The sequence below is a fragment of the Physeter macrocephalus genome, chromosome 5, assembly GCF_002837175.3.
Source record: "Physeter macrocephalus isolate SW-GA chromosome 5, ASM283717v5, whole genome shotgun sequence".
NCBI lineage: Eukaryota > Metazoa > Chordata > Mammalia > Artiodactyla > Physeteridae > Physeter > Physeter macrocephalus.
In genome coordinates, this window is record NC_041218.1 from 63,737,727 (window position 1) to 63,761,121 (window position 23,395).

The window sequence follows — 23,395 nt, forward strand, 5'->3', positions numbered from 1 at the left end:
CCAGGGTGCAACTGTCCTCTTTTATACTAAATTCTTGAAGATGGTAAAAATTGCAACCAAGTTACCATGAGGGAATAAGAGGACTAGCTGGGAAAGATGATATTTGAGCTGTTAACCAAAAGGAACAGGGTAATCTGGAGAGATATACAGACATGACAGACTTGGAGACAAACTATAGAGACAGTAAGTAGTATATCATACTACTTGAATACAGTAATTTTCCATTAAACCATAATCTAAAATGACATCTTCTCCAGGAGCTACCAAAAGGAGACAGAGGCAGATGGAATAGTCTGTGGTTTTAAGAAGGAGGGAGGGTGTCATGGGCACCAGCCACCCCCCGAACCTGAAGCCAAAAACACAATGTGATGAAACATGGAAATAATGAATTCATCCGAGAGATTCTAGCTTCTGAGGCACTGAGAAAGCCATGTTTATAAGATTTCGATCTGGAACCTGATGGTTCTACTCAGTAAAATCTGTATGTTTTGTATATTATCATCCACGAAATTCTACAGACCAGGCTTGCATATGCCATCCAAGACATGTAAGTCTTAGGAAGGAAAGCCAGACAATCTGGCAAAAGGAAAACTATCTTTGGACTAGATCAGTTCATACTTTGATAATGAACTTTTGCCCAGAGTCCATTCTGAAACTTGAGAGTTAAGCAAGCTTTTCCTTCAAACAGTTAGAGAAATGCCATATGCAAAGATTTTATACCTCTCTCAAGACAGAGGAAAAAAATCTACTTTAAGCTGACATGTTAGCTTTTACGGTATTACATACGTTAATTTTTTTTAAAGTTCAAATATTTACCATTCTTATAGAAATTAGACAATATGAATTATGGATTATTTTTTTAAATAAGTGTATTATTATTATTTTTTTTGGCTGCACTGGGTCTTCGTTGCTGCGCAAGGGCTTTCTCTAGTCGCGGCGAATGGGGGTTACTCTTCGTTGTGGTGCACGGGCTTCTCATCGCGGTGGCTTCTCTTGTTGCGGAGAACAGGCTCTAGGCACACAGGCTTCAGTAGTTGTGGCACAGGGGCTCAGTAGTTGTGGCGCACGGGCTTAGTTGCTCCGCAGCATATGGGATCTTCCCAGCCCAGGGATCGAACCCATGTCCCCTGCATTGGCAGGAGGATTCTTAACCACTGCGCCACAAAGGAAGTCCCTGAATTATGAATTAGTATGCGTAGATAGTATCTTCTAAGACGATAACATCAAAATCAAATGACTCCTTGCTTGCATAGCCTGAGTCTCAATTTTATTCAATGGCAGGATTAAATAAAACACTAAAGAGAAATTATAACACTAAAAATAAACTATATTTGTTTATTATGTATTTGGAATTAAAAGCAGGGCCTTGAAGAGTTATTTGCACACCAATGTTCGTAGCAGCCTTATTTACAATAGCCAAGGGATGGAAGCAACCCAAATGTGTCCATTGATGAATAAACAGATAAATAAAATGTGGTGTACACATACAATAGATTATTCAACCTTGAAAAGGAAGGAAACCCTGCCACATGCTATGACATGGATGAACCTTGAGGACATTATGCTAAGTGAAATAAGCCAGTCACAAAAAGAGAAATACTGCATGATTCCACTTATATGAGGTAATCTAAAGTAGTTCAATTCCTAAAAACAGAAAGTAGAATGATAGTTACCAGTGGCTGGGGAAGGGGAAAATGGAGGGTGGTTGTTTAATGGGTATAGAGTTTCAGGTTTTCAAGATGAAAAAGTTCTGGAGATCTGTGTACAACAATATGAATACACTTAACACTACTGAACTGGACACTTAAAAATGGTTAAGATAGTATATTTTATGATAAAAAAACATCTTCAACATGTACTGGAGGTGCTTATAAATTAGAGGACAGCAAACACTTTTCTGTAAAGGGGCAGAACATAAATATTTTGGCTTTGCAGACCAGTCTCTGTCCTTAACTACTCGACTCTGCCATGGAATTGTGAAAGCCACAGACAATAAGTAAATGAATGGGCATGGTTGTGTTAATGATAAAAACCTTACAAAATTAGGCAGCTGGCCCGTGGGCCACAGGTTTCTGACCCTCGCAAAAGTATGAATATCTAAATAAGAGCCAAATATTAACACTTTGTAAACACCAAGGGCTCCTCTACCCAAGAATTAGGAGTGAAACATTCTTGTTTTCCAGAGTCCAAGATTACATCAACAGCAATAGGGCCCAAGCAAACGCAACAAGACCATAACTTGCTTGTAGTAGGAAAACACTACACAAAAGGACACGTTAGCCCTGCTCAAGCGTATATACTTCTTTACTGATGAGCTTAATGATTTTAGAGCTTAACGATTTAGAGGAAAAATACAAATATTACAGCTGGAAGAGAGCTTGGTGATCATCTAGTTACCTACCCTCTCCTTGAGTGGATGAGAAATTGCAACCGGCTCATTACCCCAATCGGAGCTGTCACAGCTGCTGTACGCAGGGCTGGGAACAGAGCATACCGCCACCCCACTCTGAGGTCATGCTTCTTCCTCCTCTCTATTTCCAGGCACTAGCAGAAGCCAACCAGCCATCAGCTCTGCAAGAATTAGCTGTTTCATGCATGCTTTTCCAAACGGTCTTGGCTTAACCCTGAAACTAATTTTTGCTCTTCACCAAGTTCAGTGGAGAAAATCAATAAAGACATACGAGGCCGCAAGGGCCTCATCTCATGAAATTCAGAAATGAAAGTGAGGGCATAATGATCTGTTCCCTTCCTCGTCGTGCCATGTGAAAATAGCATGTTTTTCTTTTGGCGTTTAGGTAGTATAAAGAAACAGCAACCCAAGGGTGGAGGCTAGCAGCTAGATTCAATCTTCTTGGGGACCACAAAAAACAGGCACCCGAGTTAAACAACCAAGACAAATAAGAAGCACACATCAAATACCAACAAATGAAAATGGAGGGTTGTGAAACAGATACGATAGTGTGTGTTAGTTTCACAAAAGGAACTTTCACCTCATCAAAGGACTCAAGCCAGTACAGAGAATTTTAGAACCAGAAAAGACAGAGAGATAAGGGGTCAAATCCTCCCTCCGCTTTTATGTATGAACTGGGCAAAGCCCTGGGAGTCAAGGTACTGCCTTCACAGATACTGCTGGTCTACTGTATGGACCAAATCCTGACATTTTCCACACTCACTCAACACAACTTGCTGGGTGGAGCCCCGCCCTTGGCCCCGAACAGAGGCAGAACACTGGGTTAAGCCTGAAAGCTGGATGGCTCAGGCAAAAAGGAAAGGCCTTTATTGCAGAACCGGGAGATGGCTGAGCAGTGACACGCCTGCGTTACTTGGCATCTCCAGATCCCATGGGACCTGCCCTCAATTGCTAAAAGAGCCCGACCTCTGACAAGGACCAATGATTTCAGCAGTAATTAATGATACTGTCAAATTAATTAACCCAAGTCTTTGTCCACAGAAAAATAACCCCTCTGATGTCAATACTGCTGTTTACTAGTCCTTGATCAAGCTCCACAGACCCAAACCTTCAGTGGGGACACAGGGACACCACTGACAGATGACTCTAATATGTCCGCACCTATTAAGCCACCACCATTTGTAAACAAACCTTCTCACGGTAACATACCCTTCGATAATATGTCTAGCGAATTCACAGCTCTCCAAAATCGAGCATTCTTTTAAATAGATACAAGCCTGAGAACACCAGTGTATCTTTCACATTCCCTACAATACCTTTTTGGATACCCTTTTGAATTATGGTGATGAAACACAAGACAAATGCTGTAGGATTTCATTAAGCCACTTAATAAATGGCCCTCATTAAAACGCCAGTTCCCTTGTCCTTGTCTATAGGACTCCAACTAATCCAAATGCCCACATATATATTTCCATATTATCTCTTTAGAGGATTCAGAACTATTTTCTTACACCTAGCACAGCTTTTACTCCATTTAGAATAATTACCCTCTATCCCATTTCTGACTTTCAAGAAAAACAAGACACTTAACTGACCCCAGGAGGACTCTCTCAAGGGCATCAGGCTGCAAAAGCTCTTCTGTGAGCTCACAACTTAAGCTGATGTAATCTGCTACAAGAAGCTGACTTCTATTTTTAAGTTATACCCTTTTACTCTGCCTTCAAAGGGCACATATATCACACGTTGTAACTGCTCATAAAATACTTTGTGGCCTCCTCTCCCATCCATTTCCCTCCTGGGGTGAATCACACTGTCAGGAGTGGTTTCCAATGGCAACAGCAGCCCAGCCCTGTCCATTTAAATTCATCCACCATTTCCCATTATTTGGTCTTTAGGAGAAGAGCTACACACGGCCCCACTCTCCAGGTGTCTTGTTTACCATGGTAATTTTGACAAGGAACAGATGACTAGCAGGGTCCTTCTTGAGGGCTGAGATCAAGCTTTCCCACCTCTTTGTATTTCCATCCCCAAAGATAGGCACTTAATAAATGCTTATTAACGCTGCCACTGAGAGCTCTGTCATCAGGCCGTGTGCTCAAAGGGTGCCAGAATGAAAGCAGATCATTTGCTTTGTTTAATTTTAAGTTTTTCATTCATCATTTTGGTCATGCTCACTGCGTGTTATTTAAAAAGTTGCTTAGCATCTTGAAAACACTAGGAAAAAAGCCTTGGTTGGAAGTGAAAGTACATTTGATCTTGCTCTTCATTTATTTATACCTATTCTGCTCATTTCTAAAAACGAATGAAGAGCTCTGTAATTAACGTGGTGCTGTTACTGAGTCTGGCGGAGGTCAGAAGAGGACATTTATTTCTCTCTGGTCCACTTCCCTCTTCATTCCCTGGGTACCCCTGTCTCATCTGTGGCTCGCCCAGCCTCAAGGCTTGGGCCCTTCCAATCCCTTCTCCCCACTGAAATCTGAGCGAGCTTGTGAGAACACAGATTGGATCATTCCCCTCCCCTTCTCAACACCCTTCATTCCCCTTGGCCCTCAGGGAGATGTCCCTTCAGCTGTGGTCTGCTTATCTGCCCCCCACCCCCTTTGCCTTTCACACTCTGGTTGCAGGGACCTAAAAGGAGCTAATCTCGTCCTTTGTCCACGTTGCTTCCTCAGACTGGCACTCTGCTCTGCTGTCCCTAGTCCCTCCACCCTGCTCCTTCCCTCTCATCCTTCAGGGCTAGTTTAGATGCCACTTCCTCCAGGAAGCCCGTCTGGGTGTTCCTGTGGCACCATGTGCTACCTGAGACAACGGTTCACCTTACCACACTGTGTTTACTTGCTCTGTCTCCAAGTGACTGCCCGGGACAGCAGGGCAGCCTGTTTCTGCTCACGCACTACTGTATCCCGCTGCAGGTGGCCTGGCACAAGGTGGGCTTCAATATCATTTGCTGGATGAATGAATAAATGAATAAGTGCACACTAAAGATTGTAACCAGCTGGGGGGGGGTCACACTTGTGAAGTATGAATTAGAATGTTGTTTCCTCAGAAAATATGAACCCAAAGAACAGAATTTAGTTCAGGATTCATCAGTTAGAATGTGAGGGAGGCAGCTGGCTCTGAGGAGACTAAATTCCCCCTCCCGCGGTGACTCCAAAGGAGCTGGACCACTCTCCCAGAGGACTCAGAAAACACATTTCAGTAACACTTTCCTGAGAGATAAATGGAGACTCTGTTTAAAATGGAATCCCACTGGGAAAAAACACTAAAGCTGACTCAAAGTTAAGATTCATGTTATGAACTCCATGCAAACAACCTCCACAATTTAAATTCATTCCAAAGAGGGCAGCAAGCCACAAACTAATAATGCTACTTCTTACCTGAAGAACCATATATATCAATTTCCAAAACATTATAAGGTCAGTTGCATGTGGTGGGAAAGCTCCACAGGTGTGAGAAGGCATGAATCTGGCACTCAAATGCCATGGCTCGCTTCTGGCCATCTGACATGGGTGCTAACTTGGACCAGGTGCTGGGCTGGCCCTGGGATTGTGGCAGTAAAGAGAACTAACCGTGTCCCTGTCCTTGTGGAGAGTCTAGTCTAATCAAATATACACTTGAATACAGACTTCTTTTAAAAAAATCATTTCCCTAAATTCTAAGTACACCATGTTCAGCTATTAAATTAAATCCAGCACACATGGGATTGTGGAGTAAGGCATTGCTTCGGCTACTTCTGGATGGCAAAGGATTTTTTTTTTTTTTTAAACCCATATTTTCCAAAATCGACAGATTGATGACACTACAGAGTGGGTAATGTTTCAACATTCAAACCAAATGACAAAGGGCTTGGTTTATTTCATCCTTACACAGCTAGTAACCACCCTTCAAAACAAAACAAAATAAACACAATTTCACATGAAATTCTCCTGCCTTCCAAAATAATTTTATGTTTACTTTATTACCTAGCACATACAAGTGCACAATAAATGTTTGTTGAATGACTAAATCACAGGAGAGTTGTTACTATGAAAATGCCTTTGTCAATTTTAGGTATGTTCTTTAATTCTCTTCCTTCCCTTTCTTAAAGAAAAAATTATGCATATTTTCTAGGATTCTGACTTTCATTTCCCTGTCTGATCTTGTGCTAGTTACTTAGGTATCATTTTCCTCCTCTGTAAAATAAAATCTGTGCCTTGGTTATTGTGAGGCTTAAAGGAGGTAACAGAGAGTGACTGGCATTACACCCTGCAGATAATGTTGGGTTTTTTGTTTCCTTTTTCCTTTTTTAACCTTTCCACTCCATCCTCCTCCAACCCCCTTAAATAGTCAAAGACAAACCAAATTACCAGCCTGATTAAAAAGTCAGGAAATTTCAAATGTAGCCTGGGCTTGCCAACATCTAGCTATCAACCTTTGAAAAGTTTTATTTACTATTTTGGGGCCTAGGTTTTCTCTTTTATAGAATGAGTGAGTTTCACTAGCTCATCTTTAAGGAACTTTTCAGTTCCGATTTTCCGTGAGCTCAGAAACCTGCCTTACTAAGGAATTGGATATTGCTAACACACTAATGCCATCTATGATCAGAAAGAAAATGGACTCTGAGGTCCCTTCATAGAGATGGATTCTAAATTACAAACCAAAGTAAAACTTGCCTTATAAAAGAATTTGTGTCAATCTAATACCTGGGTCAACAATTGGTGACCCTAGTCTTAAGCAACAGAAGGTCCCTCTTCTCCCCCACTCCACACATTCCCCCCATCCTCCCACATCCCACACATCTAACCTCCTGCACCCAGCAGGGTTTCCCATTCACAGCTCTGCAATGATGTACTTAGAAATCTAGGTATTTTAAGCAATACCACAATTACAAATGGATCATTTGAAATGAGTTAGACAATTGACACAATATTATGTCAAACCTTACATTTGCTTGAGTTTTTGGTCTTTCATACCCTGAAATATATCCAAGTCGACCAAACAAAGACCTACCAAGGTTATACACACACACAAAAAAAATCTCGCTGCATTTTCATAAATATTCAGTGTATGACCGCCACCTAGTGGTGCAATGTATCCTCGCAGGACCAAATCTCCAAACAGCTAAATGGACACGGACACTTAAACAAACAATGAAACACTGCTCCTCTGCTGCTCACCAGTCACTTCAGGGAAATTTAAGAGCATATCCATCTCCTCAGCTATCTGTTTTGCCCATACAAATAGCTGAAGGGTCTACTGCAGATGGAGTCAAGGCCACATTACTTAATCCTACAACTAAACGCAACAAAGGGGCATTATTACTCTATTAATTTTAATATTCATTAGCAGTTAAAAAGGATTTCCCCAATAGTCTGTTCTTACTTTCCAGTTTCATTTGGTCTAATCTTGATTTTTAGTTATGCATGAAGAAGCATCTACAAGTGACAGCCTTACAAAAAGTGCACATTACATGAAAATCTGACTTTAATTAAAACCCGTTACTAAATCCCAGCAATTTCCAGCTGTCTCTTCTATCTTATCCTTAGAGAATTATAGATCACATTAATTGGTATTCTGTCACGTAAAGAGACACCAGCAATGATTAATTGCATCCTTGGTGCTTTTGCTTTACATCTTCTTTACTAGAGGGATTCAAATCACATCTCATTACCTTCCAGCAGGTACCCCTTTTGGTAACCCTCATGAAATCTCCTACCTTCCTGAACTTCTCCATTTGCTTGTAGAGGTCTGGATCAAGCTCTTGGGACACGTCCTTCATCCATAATAATGCCCCTCTGTATTCAGTCCGGCACTGCTCCATGCGGTTCACAGTCAGCCAAGTGTCTGAGATGGCCCGATGCCGAAAAGTCTCCACTTCTTGGTGAAAGCGACACAAAGGATTTCGCAAGGCCAACCTAGACAAGAGGGTAAAGCCACAATATTGAAACTAAGAGGGCCAGCAATTTGGATCCTTGATAGCTTACCAGTCTTAAACTCATGAGCCTAGAATAGTGCCTGAAACATAGTCGAGGCTGCAGAAATACTTGCTGAATTATAACTGAAATGTATATGAACTGATGAGTCAACCAGAGATGACTGTCCATGTGCTGATTCCCTTAGATTACTATTACTTAACTGTATCACTGGGGAGTCTCTCCATCAGTATTGTTGGGGGTGGCCTCACGCCTGGGCAGAGTACTTGTTTAAAGCTGAAACCAATCTTGTGTTAATGGAGGAAGGTCAAGGCATGACTATTTCCTATTTCTCTTGGCCACTCCCTGCCTTCTGCCTCCCTGAAGCCTGGCTCTTTGGGAAGGCATGAATATGTGCAGGATGAGGTCTCCCTGTCTAGGCCATTCTGGATTACTCTCCAAAGGCCAGGGCAACTGCTGCTTGCTTCAAAAGTCACAGAGAATGAAGTACGAACAGAAGCATCTTTAAATGGTCTAGGAAGCGGGAGAAGTACATTTACTGAGGGTCTACTGTGTTAGGCGCTTTCAGATAGGTTATGTGATTTGATTCTTATTAAAAAAAAACAAAAAACTTAAGGATACTACACCAGAAATGAATGTATATTACACAACGAAGTGGGTATAAAATAATTATAATATTGGTCATAACATACCGTTATTTATTCATCAAAAATTGTTTGATGCATATCAAACTTTGGATAAAATATTTATTTGGGAGGGGAAGGAGGATACTGCTTCTTTCATCTTCCTCCCCCAAATGAGTAATGTTGGATGAATTATACTCTTAAAATACAGTAGTTTCCATGAAGCTGTGGGGCATAGGTTCAAAAAATAAAAGATTAGTATTTATATCTCAATTTAAGTGCAAACTTGTTAAGGTGAAGGGAAAAATGGTGTCAGTGAGCTGAAGTCAGCTCTTGGCATTTCCATCAATGTCTGAAGACATATGCAGAGCACTCTAAGATTATAGATGGGGCAATAAACTGTTTAAAAGAAAAAAATCCCTTTTACTATTTTCTCTGGTTTTCCTCTTATCTGTAAAGCATCATTGTTAAATATTCAGCACTTCTCTAAAAATAGCTTGCTCACGTCATCCTACCTAGATGTTGCAGGCTGTTGTCAAAAACATATTGTTGTGCCATAAAGTAAGCTTGTGTTTTATCACCATTGGATTAAATTTAAAACTCACTTTTCATCAAACTGAATGGGCTGTTGTAGCAATGACTACCAAATAAGTCAGTAAAACAAATGCTGGTATGCAGGTTTATAAAATTGGAGACTTCTATTTAAAGAAAGAGTCCTCAGCTGTTCCTCTAAGGATCCTATTCATTTCTGGTCTCCTTTATCTCTTCCTTTAGAGTTTGCCAATTTTCCTAAACTGGCTGAAACAGAGTCTTTTGAATAAAATATTCTTGATTTCTTTGTTACAAAGTTAGAAACCTTTGAAGATATAATGACATGATGATAGGTGTTAAGATCTTGAAGAAAAGAAAAAGGCATATAAAGTCACCTCATTTTTTTCTGTAACTTGTTTCATATAAAATCAAAAAGGTGAAAACCCATTCACTTGTGGTATAAGGGACTGAGTCTAGACCAAGAAAAAATCCAATAACTGGAAACATCAAACTTCAGTGAAAGACTGGCCCACGTTTCCATTCATTAAAATCTACCCAATGGGAATAATTAATAAAGCACCTAAAGGTCTAATCCACAGACGTTCATTCTTTAGTAGGAAAAGGTAGAAGTGGACACTAGCGGACAGAGGGCTTGGGTTAAATGTATCATGGCATGCCCAGATAATAGAATAATACGCTATGGATGTTTTTAAAAAGGTATATATGGACATTTTAAAAAGTTAGGATTATTTGAACAAAAAATCAATTTGCTAAATAATCAGTACGCAATACTATTCAAAAATTGTATGGTATGCTGCTGTTTATATTACAAATATATTCTGGCAAATCCCAAATTATGTTCATTCGAGGTTTGAGAATTCAACTTTATGGGAGTTTTACGTAATCTTCCTACTTTCCTCATGTGCAGAGAACTAGTTTGGATTTCATGCACCTGGTGAGCAGTTGAGTACCATGGAATCAGAGTCATCTTGCAGGAGGCCACCTTCCAAATTGCAAGCTGTCTAAGCTACATTAATTTATGGATACAGGGCAGTTTGCTGGTTTACAGTATCATTTACATTGTTTTGGTTGATTTCTTTTACTCTTTTTGTCTGTATCCAAAGGTTAGACTATATAAACTTAAGGTACCATATGCTTTGTGAGATAACTGTGTACACAACTATGAAAGTGTATAACTGGATAGCAACATTATAAAATAATTATATGATCAGTAACAGTAACTCTTGTGGTGATTGTGTCCAAGGATTTGGCTTGTTTCCCATAAATGGATGGTAATCTTGGCATGAAGGTATGTATAAGAATTTTTCCCACTGAAATTAGTGATGATTATATGTATAATTTAAGAAATATATGATGCTTATATATTTATAAATAAATATATAAGAATTTATGGGGCTTCCCTGGTGGCGCAGTGGTTGCGCGTCCGCCTGCCGATGCAGGGGAACCGGGTTCGCGCCCCGGTATGGGAAGATCCCACATGCCGCGGAGCGGCTGGGCCCGTGAGCCATGGCCGCTGAGCCTGCGTGTCCGGAGCCTGTGCTCTGCAACGGGAGAGGCCACAACAGTGAGAGGCCCGCGTACCGCAAAAAAAAAAAAAAGAATTTATGAAAGATTTTTCAAGAATCAATGATCCTTGTAAGACTGGGGCAAGCATGTATGCATTGAAAGTATCTATCAAGGGGTTAAAAGCAAGTCAATCTCTACTAGCAAAATTTGAGTTGTTTTAAATTTTCTCCTTTTGGTTTGTTCCTGTTTTAAAATTTTTCTAGAATGAGTATGTATTATTTTTGCAAGGAAAACAGTTATAAATAAGATTAAAAGGCGCAATCAAAGATTATAAACAAACACTTCTCTTGGAAAACTGGGGTAGAGAACTATTGGAAATTGTTGCATTCAACTATGAAAGTTGGGGTCCAAATGTCATTCGAGAGAACCAGAATGCTCAGGAGGGGGAACCACTGAAACATGAACACATTTGGTTCTTTCTTTCCACCCCACCTTTCTTGGATCTTCATAGGAACACCTGTATAACAGGTAGTGGCCTGCTTTTGGCCCACTGGGAGAGAAAGCAGTAAGGAAAAATTAACAGCAGAAGAAAATGTTGGACAGTTTGGGTGAGTGACATTTTTGCGGCCCGAATATTTTTGGAGACTACCTACAAGCCTTATTTAGGTATAAAGTCTGCCTAATATTAGTGAGTGACATTTTGGGGGGCTTGTTAGTTACTGGGAAGGAGGAGGAGAGAAGGAATGCCACCTTCTCAGATACAAAGTGTGACTCTATGCAGCGGCTCCTGTTTATTCTACATGGACCTTGAACGTAAGTTATGGTAGTGTTAAAAAAGAAATCACTGATCTATTACAATTTTCTCTGCCCCAGAGCTTCTCAAACTTGCATGTGCATGGAAGACAACTGGGGACCCATTAAAATGCAGATTTGGATTCAGTAATTCTGGGGTGGGGCCTGGATTCTGCATTTCTAACAAACTCTCAGGTGAGGCTTTTGATACTGCTGACACAGGGTCTGAGCAGAACCGTAGAGGGCATCTGGAACAGCACCCCTCTCAAGTTAACTGCCCCCAGAGGGCACTCAGGGAACCCTTCTGCCTGGTCTCATTAGGCTCCTGCTTTAGTCAGCTGCTGGAAGGCGACTGGATAGATTGCTATGAGCAACACTGAAGGTCAAATATAAGCCTAGGATAGCACTCACGGTGACTGGTGTATTAACTATAGACCAGAAGAAATATGAAAACATTTTTTTTTTTTTGTGGTATGCGGGCCTCCCTCTGCTGCGGCCTCTCCCGTTGCGGAGCACAGGCTCCGGACGCACAGGCTCAGCGGCCATGGCTCACGGGCCCAGCCGCTCCGCGGCATGTGGGATCTTCGCGGACCGGGGCGCGAACCCGGTTTCCCTGCATCGGCAGGCGGACGCGCAACCACTGCGCCACCAGGGAAGCCCTGAAAACATTTTTTAAAAGTTAATAGGGAAGGAAAAAGATTATACATGTTATCTGAATCAGAGTTAAGTGCGAACAGACTAACAACTGTGAACAGAGGAGCTCCTCAATCGCAGGCAAGAGCCTTCTAAAGACCAGTAGGAGGTTCCCTTCATGAATGAGTGGGTCCCAGGTTCTCAGGAGACCTCCCCCAACAACAGAGCCCCAGTGCAGGCCACACACCTTTGCTGGGAAGAAAAGCAGAGGGCCTTTCCTGTCGCTTGCATCATTTTTCCTGCTCTGGTTTTATCTTGGAAGCCTTGGGATCGGAGAAATTTTCCCAGTTCGTTTTCTTCTTGAGACAAGACTGATGGAGAAAAGACCAAAAGGAGCCATGAACAAATGAACATTTTTATTACAGAGAGGAGAGAGACAAATCACAAGGTCCTCTCTCTTCTAGAGGCAAAAACGAGACGAAATTAAATCCAAGTGGCAGGCTACAAGGTAAGCCTCCACCGCATTTAACTTTCATGCTGTTCTTCCATTTACGAAACGAGAGATCAAATTCACTTGAGTGCATCTGTCAATGCGTTTGGTGCTCTGTAATCAGAACCAGAAAATGACCTCTGTACTGAAAAGCGAGCTGATAATGCGCTGCTTCGAGCTGAAATTAAAAAGTTGGGTTTGTCAAGTATGACTGTGGGAACCTTTTGTGGCTGCCTATAATGTAGGGCCAGTTTCCCCCTATTATTCCCTCTTCCTGACTTTTTGATCCCTGCTTTCTGAGTTACATTCCACTTGATTGTAAAGCAATTCAAATACCTTATCCATGGCATAGGTCTTAGCTGGAGCAGGGGGTGGAGGTTGAGGGTATGTAGGTAATTAAGTTGGTGACTTGGTGGATTTTTAAAATGCAGAGCTGGAACCCAATCTGAATTGCTAATGCCTAATCTTTACCTTACTCTTTGTTCTTATTTTATAAAATTGAGGTATAACTGCAATACAACATTGCATTAGTTTCAGGCGTACAACAGAATGATTCAATATTTGCACATATTTGGCCTTATTTTTTAAAGACAACCTCAGAGGGCGCTATTGGTGAGCAAGTGACTGGTACAAGCTCTCTACAGACTGATTTGGCAGTAATTATTTAAAAGTCAGAATTGTATACATCTTTTGACATTGTACTTCTGTTAGGAGTAAACTACATCCTGAGGAAGTAGTAAAATGGGCACAAAGATGTATATACAGATATAATCATAGCATAGTTATTTATAGTAGCAAAACATTCTCTTTCCCTACCTTGGGGACTGATTTAATCAATGCAGTGCATCCACACAATGGATGCGTGGGCTGCTAGGCAGCTACTGGTCCGAATACACATACACCAACAGCTGAGACGCAGGCAAGCAGTGACACTGAGCTTCCCAGAATGTTTTTTCTCTGAACACAGACTTTGCTAGGGACATACTTTGAACACTACTCTTATTTCACATTTCTGTATTGACGCATTTGCCAGTCATTTGTCTCTAAAAATGCTTTCTAAATGCTACCAGGATTCTTGTCTGTTTTCATGAACAATCCAGACTTCTTTCAGAAGGCATACCATTCCTGACACTATCCCCCCAGCAACAGCTGTAAAACATTAGCCAGGAACCAGGAATCCAGAAGTGAAGGTTAAAGCTACTACTGCTTCCTTATTAATCTGTGACTAGCTTACACTCAACATTCCATGGAGAAGAGGCTTTAGAATCCATTCTTCCTGATGGTCAGTGACTACCCTCCTTCCTCTTCTGTTTCTCAAAATCAAGTTCATTGGTTAAAGCCTAGCTCAAAAGCTACTTCCTCTGTGAAGCAGGTGATCCCTCTTTCTCTGTGAGAGCAGCGCCCTCTCGGCACCTGGTACTGGGGTGTCATGAGTGGGCAACGTGTCTATCTTTCCCGTGAGAACCTAAGCTTTCTTAGGACAGGGACCTCATCCAAACTATGGATTCCCAAGGCTGAGCATAAAGTCTTACTCAGGGCACTAATTAAATGCTTGTGAAATTGAACTAACTATAATTTTTGCCTTGTTATCGCTGTATACTTTACTTCACTTTAAATATTTATCTGATATTTATGTCCTGGTTCTAGGTAATGTTTTTAAATTCCTATAATTATATGAATCTATTGTTTTTTAATACCTTCCATTCTTCCTCCTCTCCACTTACTAATATGGGACTCAACTGCACAATAAGGAAAAATTTCACACTTTTGTTTACAACAGTATGAGGCTACTGTCACCTTTTTTACCTTGAAACCTCAAGTCACATACAAATGAACACATGAACTTAAGGCTAGGAAGAAACCAATTCATGGTACCTGAATGACTACAAGGGTGGTGAAATGTACTCTTTCCTAAATAAACCTAAGTAGATTGAAGCACTTGAGAATTCATTTTTGGTTATTTTACACACTTGAGGATTAAACTTGGACTGGAAGACAGGCTTCATTTTAAGAGCTGAAATCTGGTAATGGGCAGTGCTGCTCAGAGGGTGGTGGAAAAAGTTTGAGTGGCATCAGGCTACAGGTTGGATGACTTAGTGATGACTGTGTCATCTTCCAAGAAGGGATGTTCATTCCTTAATTTTAATTTTAAAATTCAAATACTGAAATAAATTTATAGGAGTTTAAAATTCAGGTGCAATACAGGTATCAGATAACTCAAATGTGTCTACTTATAAGGTTTCACTCAACTGGGACTTAATTCAGAGACAAATAAAAACCTTTTCATGTTTAACTCCTAATTAGATTTTCAGATGTGCCCTGAAAAGGGAACCAAAGAACTACAAAACCAATTAGCTTGGCAGCATTAATTCACTTAGCACAAATTTATGGATGATCTCATATGTACTAGGCACTGTTCTTGTCACTGGGAATAAAGAGATGGACAAGACACATAAGGACCCTGCTCTGATGCAGTTTATGTTCAAGCGGCAGCAGACAGAAAATAAAAAAATACAAAACTCAAAACAAACTCAAAACACAAAAAGAAAAATACCAGATTTGGGGGGGGAGGGTGGCGAGTAAGAGAGAGTGATTGGTAGGTGCTTTGGGCTGGGTGGTCAGGGAAGGCATCTCTGAGCAGATGACCATTAAGCTGAGCTCTGAAGGATAAGGAGCCACTAGAGACAATGAGGGCAGGGACATCCCAGATGGAGGAAACAGTGAGTGCAAAAGGCCTCAGGTCACATCGTGGGTAAGAGCAAAAGTGGCTGGAGAGGTGAACTGGGTCAGATTTTGTAGGAATTTGTAAGCCATGGAGTAGAAGTATACATCTTACTTTAAGTGCTTATTGGAGGCTTTTCAGCAGAGAAGCAATATGATCCAATGTACATTTTAATTTATTTTTTAAAATAAATTTATTTATTTTTGGCTGCTTTGGGTCTTCCTTGCTGTGCATGGGCTTTCTCTAGTTGCGGTGAGCAGGGGCTACTCTTCGTTGTGGTGATTTCTCTTGCTGCAGAGCATGGGCTCTAGAGCACAGGCTCAGTAGTTGTGGCACACGGGCTTAGCTGCTCTGCGACATGTGGGATCTTCCTGGACCAGGGCTCAAACCCACGTCCCCTGCATTGGCAGGCAGATTCTTAACCACTGTGCCACCAGGGAAGCCCCAATGTACATTTTTTAAAAACCTTTATTTTGAAATAATTTTAGGCTGATAGAAAAAATTGTAAATAGGATACAGAGTTCCTGTGTGCCCTTCTTCTCCTAATGTTACATAACCATGGTAGAATGATCAAAATTAGGAAAATAACATTGGTACAATACCACTACCTAAACCACAATCTTATTGAATTTTCCTAGTTTTCCCATTAATGTCCTTTTTCTTTTCCAGGATCACACATTGAGTTGTCAAGTCCCTTTAGCCTCCTTCAACCTGTGACAGTTCCTCATGCTTTTTTGTCTTTTATGACCTTGACGCCCTTTAAGAGTACTGCTCAGGCATTTTGTGGACTGTCCCTCAACTTGGGTTTGTCTGCTTTCTCAGGATTAGACTGGGGTTACAGACTTGAGGGAAGGAAACCACAGAGGTGGAGTGCCCTTCTTAGTGTTTCATATCAGGGCTACCGGAGATCAACACACATTATTACTGACGGTGTTAACCTCCATCATTTGGTTCATGGCATGTCTACTGGATTTCCCCACTGTAAAATTATGATTTTTTCCTTTTGTAATTATTAAAAATTTGGGGGGTAAATACAGAAGACTATGTAAAGATCCAGTTTCTCCTCAAACTTTCACTCACTAATTAAAACATCTTTCAGTGAATCTTGCCTGCCACAGTTCTTACTGTGGTGTTTACCTAATGGTGATTTTGTGGTTCCCTCATTCTTTCTAGATTTATTAATTGCAATTATTTTATAAGCAAGAACTGTCTCTTCTCCCCCATTTTTTTTTAGAAATAATAGCAGCATTTAATAATGTGAATGGATATAAGCTTAACACAAAAGTCAGATATATTTTTATTCTCCAGCAGCAAAAATATAGAAAACATAATTAAAGAGAGGATTCCACTTAGAACTGTACCAAAGAAATATTACGTGCATAAGAATAAATCCAAAAAATGATACCCAATACCTGTAAAGGAAAAATTCTAAAACTCTGTGAAGCAGTATTCAAGAGCACACAACTAAAAAGATATAAACTATGTTTCTGGATAGGAAGACTTAATATCATGAAAATGTCAGTTTGTTTTTTTGTTTATTTCCATACACACTTAATGGACATTTATCTTACTTCATGGGTTATAACCTAATACAATCAGTTATTTACTTTGTTGCTCAAATTGTCCCAGCTTTGACCACTGGGAGCTCTGGGAGATTGCTGACTGCTCTCTGACTGCAGTGCAGATGATGGGCTGGAGAAGGAAAAAGTGGAGGCAGGGAGATCAGTTAGGAAGCTGATGCAGCAAACCAAGTAAGAGTGATGATGGTGGCCTGAACTAAGGCGGTGGCCGTGAAGAGGTACAGAAGGGAGAATCTGAAAGCAAAGTAGGTGACAAAATGGAACAGCATTTGTGACTGACTGGATGTGGGACAGAGGAATGTTGGGGGCAGTGTGTCATGTGTCTGGATTCCTCATACCCAAGACTATGGAGTTCTAGCCCTGGAGAAGTCTTAGCTCAAACACTTAGTAAATAGTAACACAGATAATTTACAAAATTCTGCCTCTAAGTCCTAGGATTTTGTACTTCCAAAAAACAGTCTTCATAAAAGATTACTAATGAAGGAAAATGCCCAACTGTTAATTGGTGATTACTGGAAAGGGGTTTGGCAGTAGTCAGAAACAGACAAACTTCTCAGAGTTTAGTCTCAGAAATACAGAAACTGTACTCTTAAATGACCTACAAATGGAAATTTTAAAACATACTAACATACAACTTGATATTTAGTATTTCAGAGACAACTTTGTTGGTAATGATTTTAAGATGGGATGACCATAGGAAAATCTTGTTCCCTAAAAAACCCAATATCTGACATAGAAAATGTTCAGGAAGAAGCGCTGTTAACAAAATATAGTCAATGAATTAACTGTAAGTGCCTTCTCTCTCCATTTGGTCATTTTAAAAGGAACAAAACTGGACATGAGAGAGCCTGGGCAATCAAATAAAAACAATGCCAAATCCCAACATATAAAACTGAGAAAACTTTTTTATAATTAGGAAAATAAATGGCATGTACTTATCCACGGTAGACTCAATGTAAAATTCTTCTGTTATGGTATTTGCATTGAAAAACAGCCTATGTAAAGAATTTCTGATAAAATGATTAAAGACCCCACCCCACCAATTAAAGAGCAAAGACAGACACTCCTAAACAGTAGTTTCCTAGTCTTGCTTCCTAAACACATAAAATTATATATTAAGGCAAAATATCCAATTTCTTACTGTCTATCTGGTCAATATTCACACTTATGGCATACTTACAACAGATTCTCTTTTGATAGAGTACAATTGCTTTAGACAAGTCCAGACAGGTTCTCTGAATCGAGTGAAACAGCTATAATAAAAATACAAACAAAATGCTAAACAAAACAGACAGCAGTGAAATAAAAAATAATTATATTGAATATAAACATAGCGTTTGATTTGCCCACTAAAAACAAGATTGTATGCCTAAATGAGCTTGGTGTTACGTGGTGTACTGAACAGAAAATGCGACCAAAGCTTTTAAATATGCTCCTATTTTTCTGTATTTATTAGAATTCATCAGCTCTGCGATCTAAACTGAGATCTGCAGAAGGATGATTTCCTCCAGACATTGAAATAATAGCTGAAAACCAGAAATCCTAAGTGACGGGCTCAATTAGAGGACCTGGTAAACCAGAGACCCAATATTCCTTCATAATCGAATTTATTCCTTTTACCACTTACTGTCTTGTTTTTCAAATGGAAGATCCGTCAATTAAGCATCATATTTAAAACACAACATTAGCTTATTTTGTGATCCTAATGCATTTTACGGCATGCTTAAACAACTCTATAAAAACAAACAAATATCAATCAGCTGAATGTTCTGTCTGCTTTGAAGAGATCTGGTAAAATGGAGTTTAGCTAGCAGCTCCTATCACTCATTTTCCCAATTATTTCATAAAATTTACAGAGAAGAAACCTAATGTCATGCTATGCCCATAAGAGAGACAATTAAGGGAAAAGCAGGTGGGCTGCATGGAGAAGAATCTAACTAGATTTTAACTTATGGTGGTTCTGGTCTTTGCTTCAGACATGGAGACAGTTCAAGAGAAGACAGAAAAATTGTAAATCAACTATACTCCAATAAAAATTTAAAAAGAAAAACAGGAGACAGAGCAGAGACTTCACACTTTCTCCATCCTCTGTCCACCGGCTCAGAGACCAGGGCTGCTATCAATTAGAAAACCTGGCAGACAAACATTATGCCTCTGAGGAGCCATCCAGGGAAGCAGGGCAAGGCATTCTTCTCTCTCCCCTGGCTTACTGGCCATGGTGATGTAGCAATTATGCCCTGGTATTACAAAGCACTTCACAGTTGAGTCAAAACAGAAGATCGGTTTCATAATATAAATGGCCAAATGTTCTAATAAAAATGAATGCATGCATATATACTTAAAAGATTAAAAACCATTCCTATGAATGCTTAATATGATAAATCTTGGTCATGTAGAGTATAAATTTTACTAAAGCTCATTTCATTACACTTCATCCTCTACCTATTTAGGGAAAAAACAAAAACCCTTTACCATAAAACAAAACAGAAAATCAGCAGTCTGAGTATGTTCCTTAACAAATGCTTGATAACAGTATTCTGGGTCACAAACTATGAACACATAGTAATTCCAGAACATAGGAGCAAGGACGTTAAAAAAAAGTATGTTCAAGAGCTATTCTGCTGTTACTGTTCACTTTTTAAAAACTGAAGTATAAATTAAATGCAATAAAATGCACACCTCTGGAGAGTTCAGTTCTGTGAGTTTGACAATTGTATACACTCTTGTAATCATACCCAAAGTAAGATAAGAAACATTTCCACTATCTAGTCAGTCTACTCTGCTGTGGCATCCACTAAAAGACTTCTGTCACCACAGGTTAGTTTTGTTGGTTCTTGTACTTAAGAGCTGTTTTTCAGAAAATGATTTCATTAACAAGCAATTCTGACAAATATTTAAACTTAGTGAACATTTCTACATGAGCTTCCCAACAGACTGTAATAGAATCTGACCATCATTACAGCTTGGCATACAAGCTTTCTTTGCCAGGAGAATACAAGTTCTTGTTTCATAAGCTAGTCTTCTATGGATAACTTAGTTGAAAAGCACATCAAAATGGTCTGCACATCGTTTTCATATGCTTTATTGGTGGAATCCATTCTCTTTCTCTATAAACATCAACATCAGTATTAAAACATTCCTGCAACAGAAATCTTTATCATGTGTAAAATTATTAGTCACAGTTAAGTACTTTGGATGCTATGTGCCTAGGACAGCAGGTATTTTGATTAAAGTACAGTTGGTTCAGTGAAAATGCTGCTGCAAGAACCTAAATATAAATATAAAATTACTGTATTGTGTTTCGCGTACTAGAAAATAACATATTAAATTACTTTCTGAGTAATGCTTGTATTTACTAGGCTGTTAAGAGGAAAAAAAATAAATCTATAAGATGTGAAAAGCATATGCAACTTACAATCATTTCAATTCTATTTAGAATACTAAAATCAGAATAGAGCCTTCCTGGCTCTACTTTTCTCCGTTGAAGCAATCTCCACTAGAACATCTCTGTCAAACCCAGCTTCTGTTAGAACAATTCCACTGACAGGAGAAAGGGTTGGGAACTCATCTTAACTGCATTAACACGTACACTTATTCAGTTAATACTTACTGAATGTGTACTGTGTGTCATGGAATCTGACCCCTGGTGGAGGGAAGGCAGGCAAACAAATGGACACTTGAGATAATTCCATGAGAGATGAGTACTATGAATAGTGGCCCTGGGTCTGTTTCTACCGTCCGATGCACAGAATGAATATTATCCCTCTTCCACATGACAGGCCTTCCCAGAGAACTGACAACTAACATATTTCCCCTCAACCTCTCTTCCAGAATAACCATGGCTTGCACCACCCTGGTCACCCTTCTCAGAAAGCTTTATGAAATCTTGAGCTTTTGATTTTTGTCTCATTAAGCGTTCACCTCAGTAACTTTAGCTTATGTATTTAGATATCATTCTGAATTCTTCTCAGACCACGTGACATATTATTTCTCTCTGTGCCCTGTCATTCACAGAAGTGTTAAGTAAGCTTTTTAAATTTTGTGTTTTTTTAAATTAATTTTTCTTGGAGTATAGTTGATTTACAATGTTGTATTAGTTTCTGCTGTACAGCAAATGCTTTTTAAATTCTGATCTAAAGTACTGGCAGAATGTCCAGCAATCAGGGAATTAGTGGGCCTTTTACCAGTTGTACTAGTATTCAAGGATCATTCAAATATGAATTCAGCTTACTGTATTATTAACTAGTCTAACTAAATATTGGTTAATTCAATTCTAGAATTTTCCAGGATTCAATACAAGCTTATTAGACTCACTTTCCAGGATCTTTTGCCATCATCCTTTTTTCTTTTTTTTCTAAATGTAAACATTTGCCTGACCCTAGTGTTGCTATCACTGGCAGTGGCTCTTTGAGTGCATTAATGTTTTTCAACAAACATTTATTGAGAATTTACTACATTCCACGCATTCCAACGAAGTGCTTGAAAAACAAATTAACTGAGGCATACTGGGGGTTACAGGAGAATTTGTGGGTTTTTTAAAAATACGCTGGGATTGAGTTGATCTGATCCTAGATTTTCCTATGAACTAGCTGTTTGCAGTATGTTTTCAAATACAAAGCACACCTATGCTTGCCCCCATGAATACATTCTCAGACCCTGAGCCTAGCAAGATGGCTGTGCTGGGGCTGAGGGCAATGAAGCGCTCACCTCCAGCTTGGCATCCAGGTCTGCGTCAGAGGCAACAACGTGTTCGTCTTCCTTCTTCCCTGTGGCTTTAATAAAGGCCTGCTTCGTTTCCCAATACTTCTGCTGCATCTTATTTACAACTGATTTATCTTGAGCATATCGATCGTGTAAGTCCCAGGGATAACTGCTAAAAGGCATTTGAAGAGCCATTTTACTCATGACTTTCAAAAAGGTTAAGATATTATAGTGTGAACAAATGTATCCAAACATTTACAACATTAATAAACATATAAGTACTTTCTTACATGGTTATTACACCAAAAGGTTAATCAAGTCTAACTTATACCAAAACCTTAAAAGTTAGTGAGGAAATTAAGAAACTTTTGCAGGAAATTGAGAAACTAAACCTTGAGGAGTTTAGATATCAAAAGACTGGACACACTCCTTTCAGAAGTAGACAAAGTGAGGCCAAGCCAGGCAAGGTGACTGCCTCAAGCACCCCAGTGAGTCAGAGATAAAGCCGAACACCAATGTTCTCTCCAGCCCAGCATTACGGCCAACACTGAAGTGATGGCAGAAGAGTAGAGATAAGGGGCTGAAAAACAGCATACTTCAAATCTGTCACAGAGGTACCTAACACAGTCAAACTCATAGAATCAGAGAATAGAATGGTGGTTTCCAGAGGCTGAGGAGGAAATGGGAAATTACTAATCGATGGGCATACAGTTTCAACGGTGCAAGGTGAATAAGTTCTAGCGATCTGCTGTACAACACTGTGCCTAGAGTTCACAGCACTGTATTCTTCACTTAAAAGTTTGTTAAAAGGGTAGATCTCATGTTTAGTATTCTTACTACAGTCAAATAAAATTTTGAAAAATAAAAATGTATTAAAAAATTGATTATGGGTTTCTCATGCTAAAACTTTAAATTCTTAAACATAAATGCTTAAAATACCAATAGGGGGCTTCCCTGGTGGCACAGTGGTTGAGAATCCACCTGCCAATGCAGAGGACACGGGTTCGATCCCTGGTCCGGGAAGATCCCACATGCTGCAGAGCAACTAAGCTCGTGTGCCACAACTACTGAGCCTGTGCTCTAGAGCCCGTCAGCCACAACTACTGAGCCCGCGTGCCGCAACTACTGAAGCCTGCGCGCCTAGAGCCCGTGCTCCACAATGAGAGAAGTCACTGCAATGAGAAGCCCGCACACCGCAACAAAGAGTAGACCCCGCTCGCCGCAACTAGAGAAAGCCCGCGTGCAGCAACAAAGACCCAACACAGCCAAAAATACATAAATAAATAAGTAAATAAAATTAAAAAAAAAAACCAATAGGAAGCCATTCTTCAGGAACAGCAGTGAAGATCATATCAAAAAGTATGTAAAGAAGAAATTAGAAAAAAATTCAATTGAGAATGAAATGGAATTCTGTAAAAGTGACCAGGGTACCCAAATATTGACAGAGAGTTTGCCACTGGTGTTCCATCCCTCC

The 23,395-nt window shown here is 39.9% G+C and overlaps 1 protein-coding gene across 9 annotated transcripts in view; it reads right to left on the reverse strand.

The window, feature by feature from the left end:
* The window catches only part of ICA1 (islet cell autoantigen 1), a 145,211-nt gene that overhangs the window by 98,917 nt on the left and 22,899 nt on the right, over positions 1–23,395 (reverse strand). For 7 of the 9 annotated variants that reach the window (XM_028490038.2, XM_028490041.2, XM_028490040.2 and 4 more), the window contains exons 3-6: positions 21,928–22,093; positions 18,401–18,473; positions 12,676–12,799; positions 8,106–8,304 (exon numbers count right to left, since the gene is read on the reverse strand). In XM_028490038.2, the coding sequence (XP_028345839.1) occupies positions 8,106–8,304; positions 12,676–12,799; positions 18,401–18,473; positions 21,928–22,093 (562 nt within the window). The remainder of the gene's footprint in view (positions 1–8,105; positions 8,305–12,675; positions 12,800–18,400; positions 18,474–21,927; positions 22,094–23,395) is intronic. The other 2 variants (XM_028490039.2, XM_028490047.2) reach the window with 1 other exon arrangement.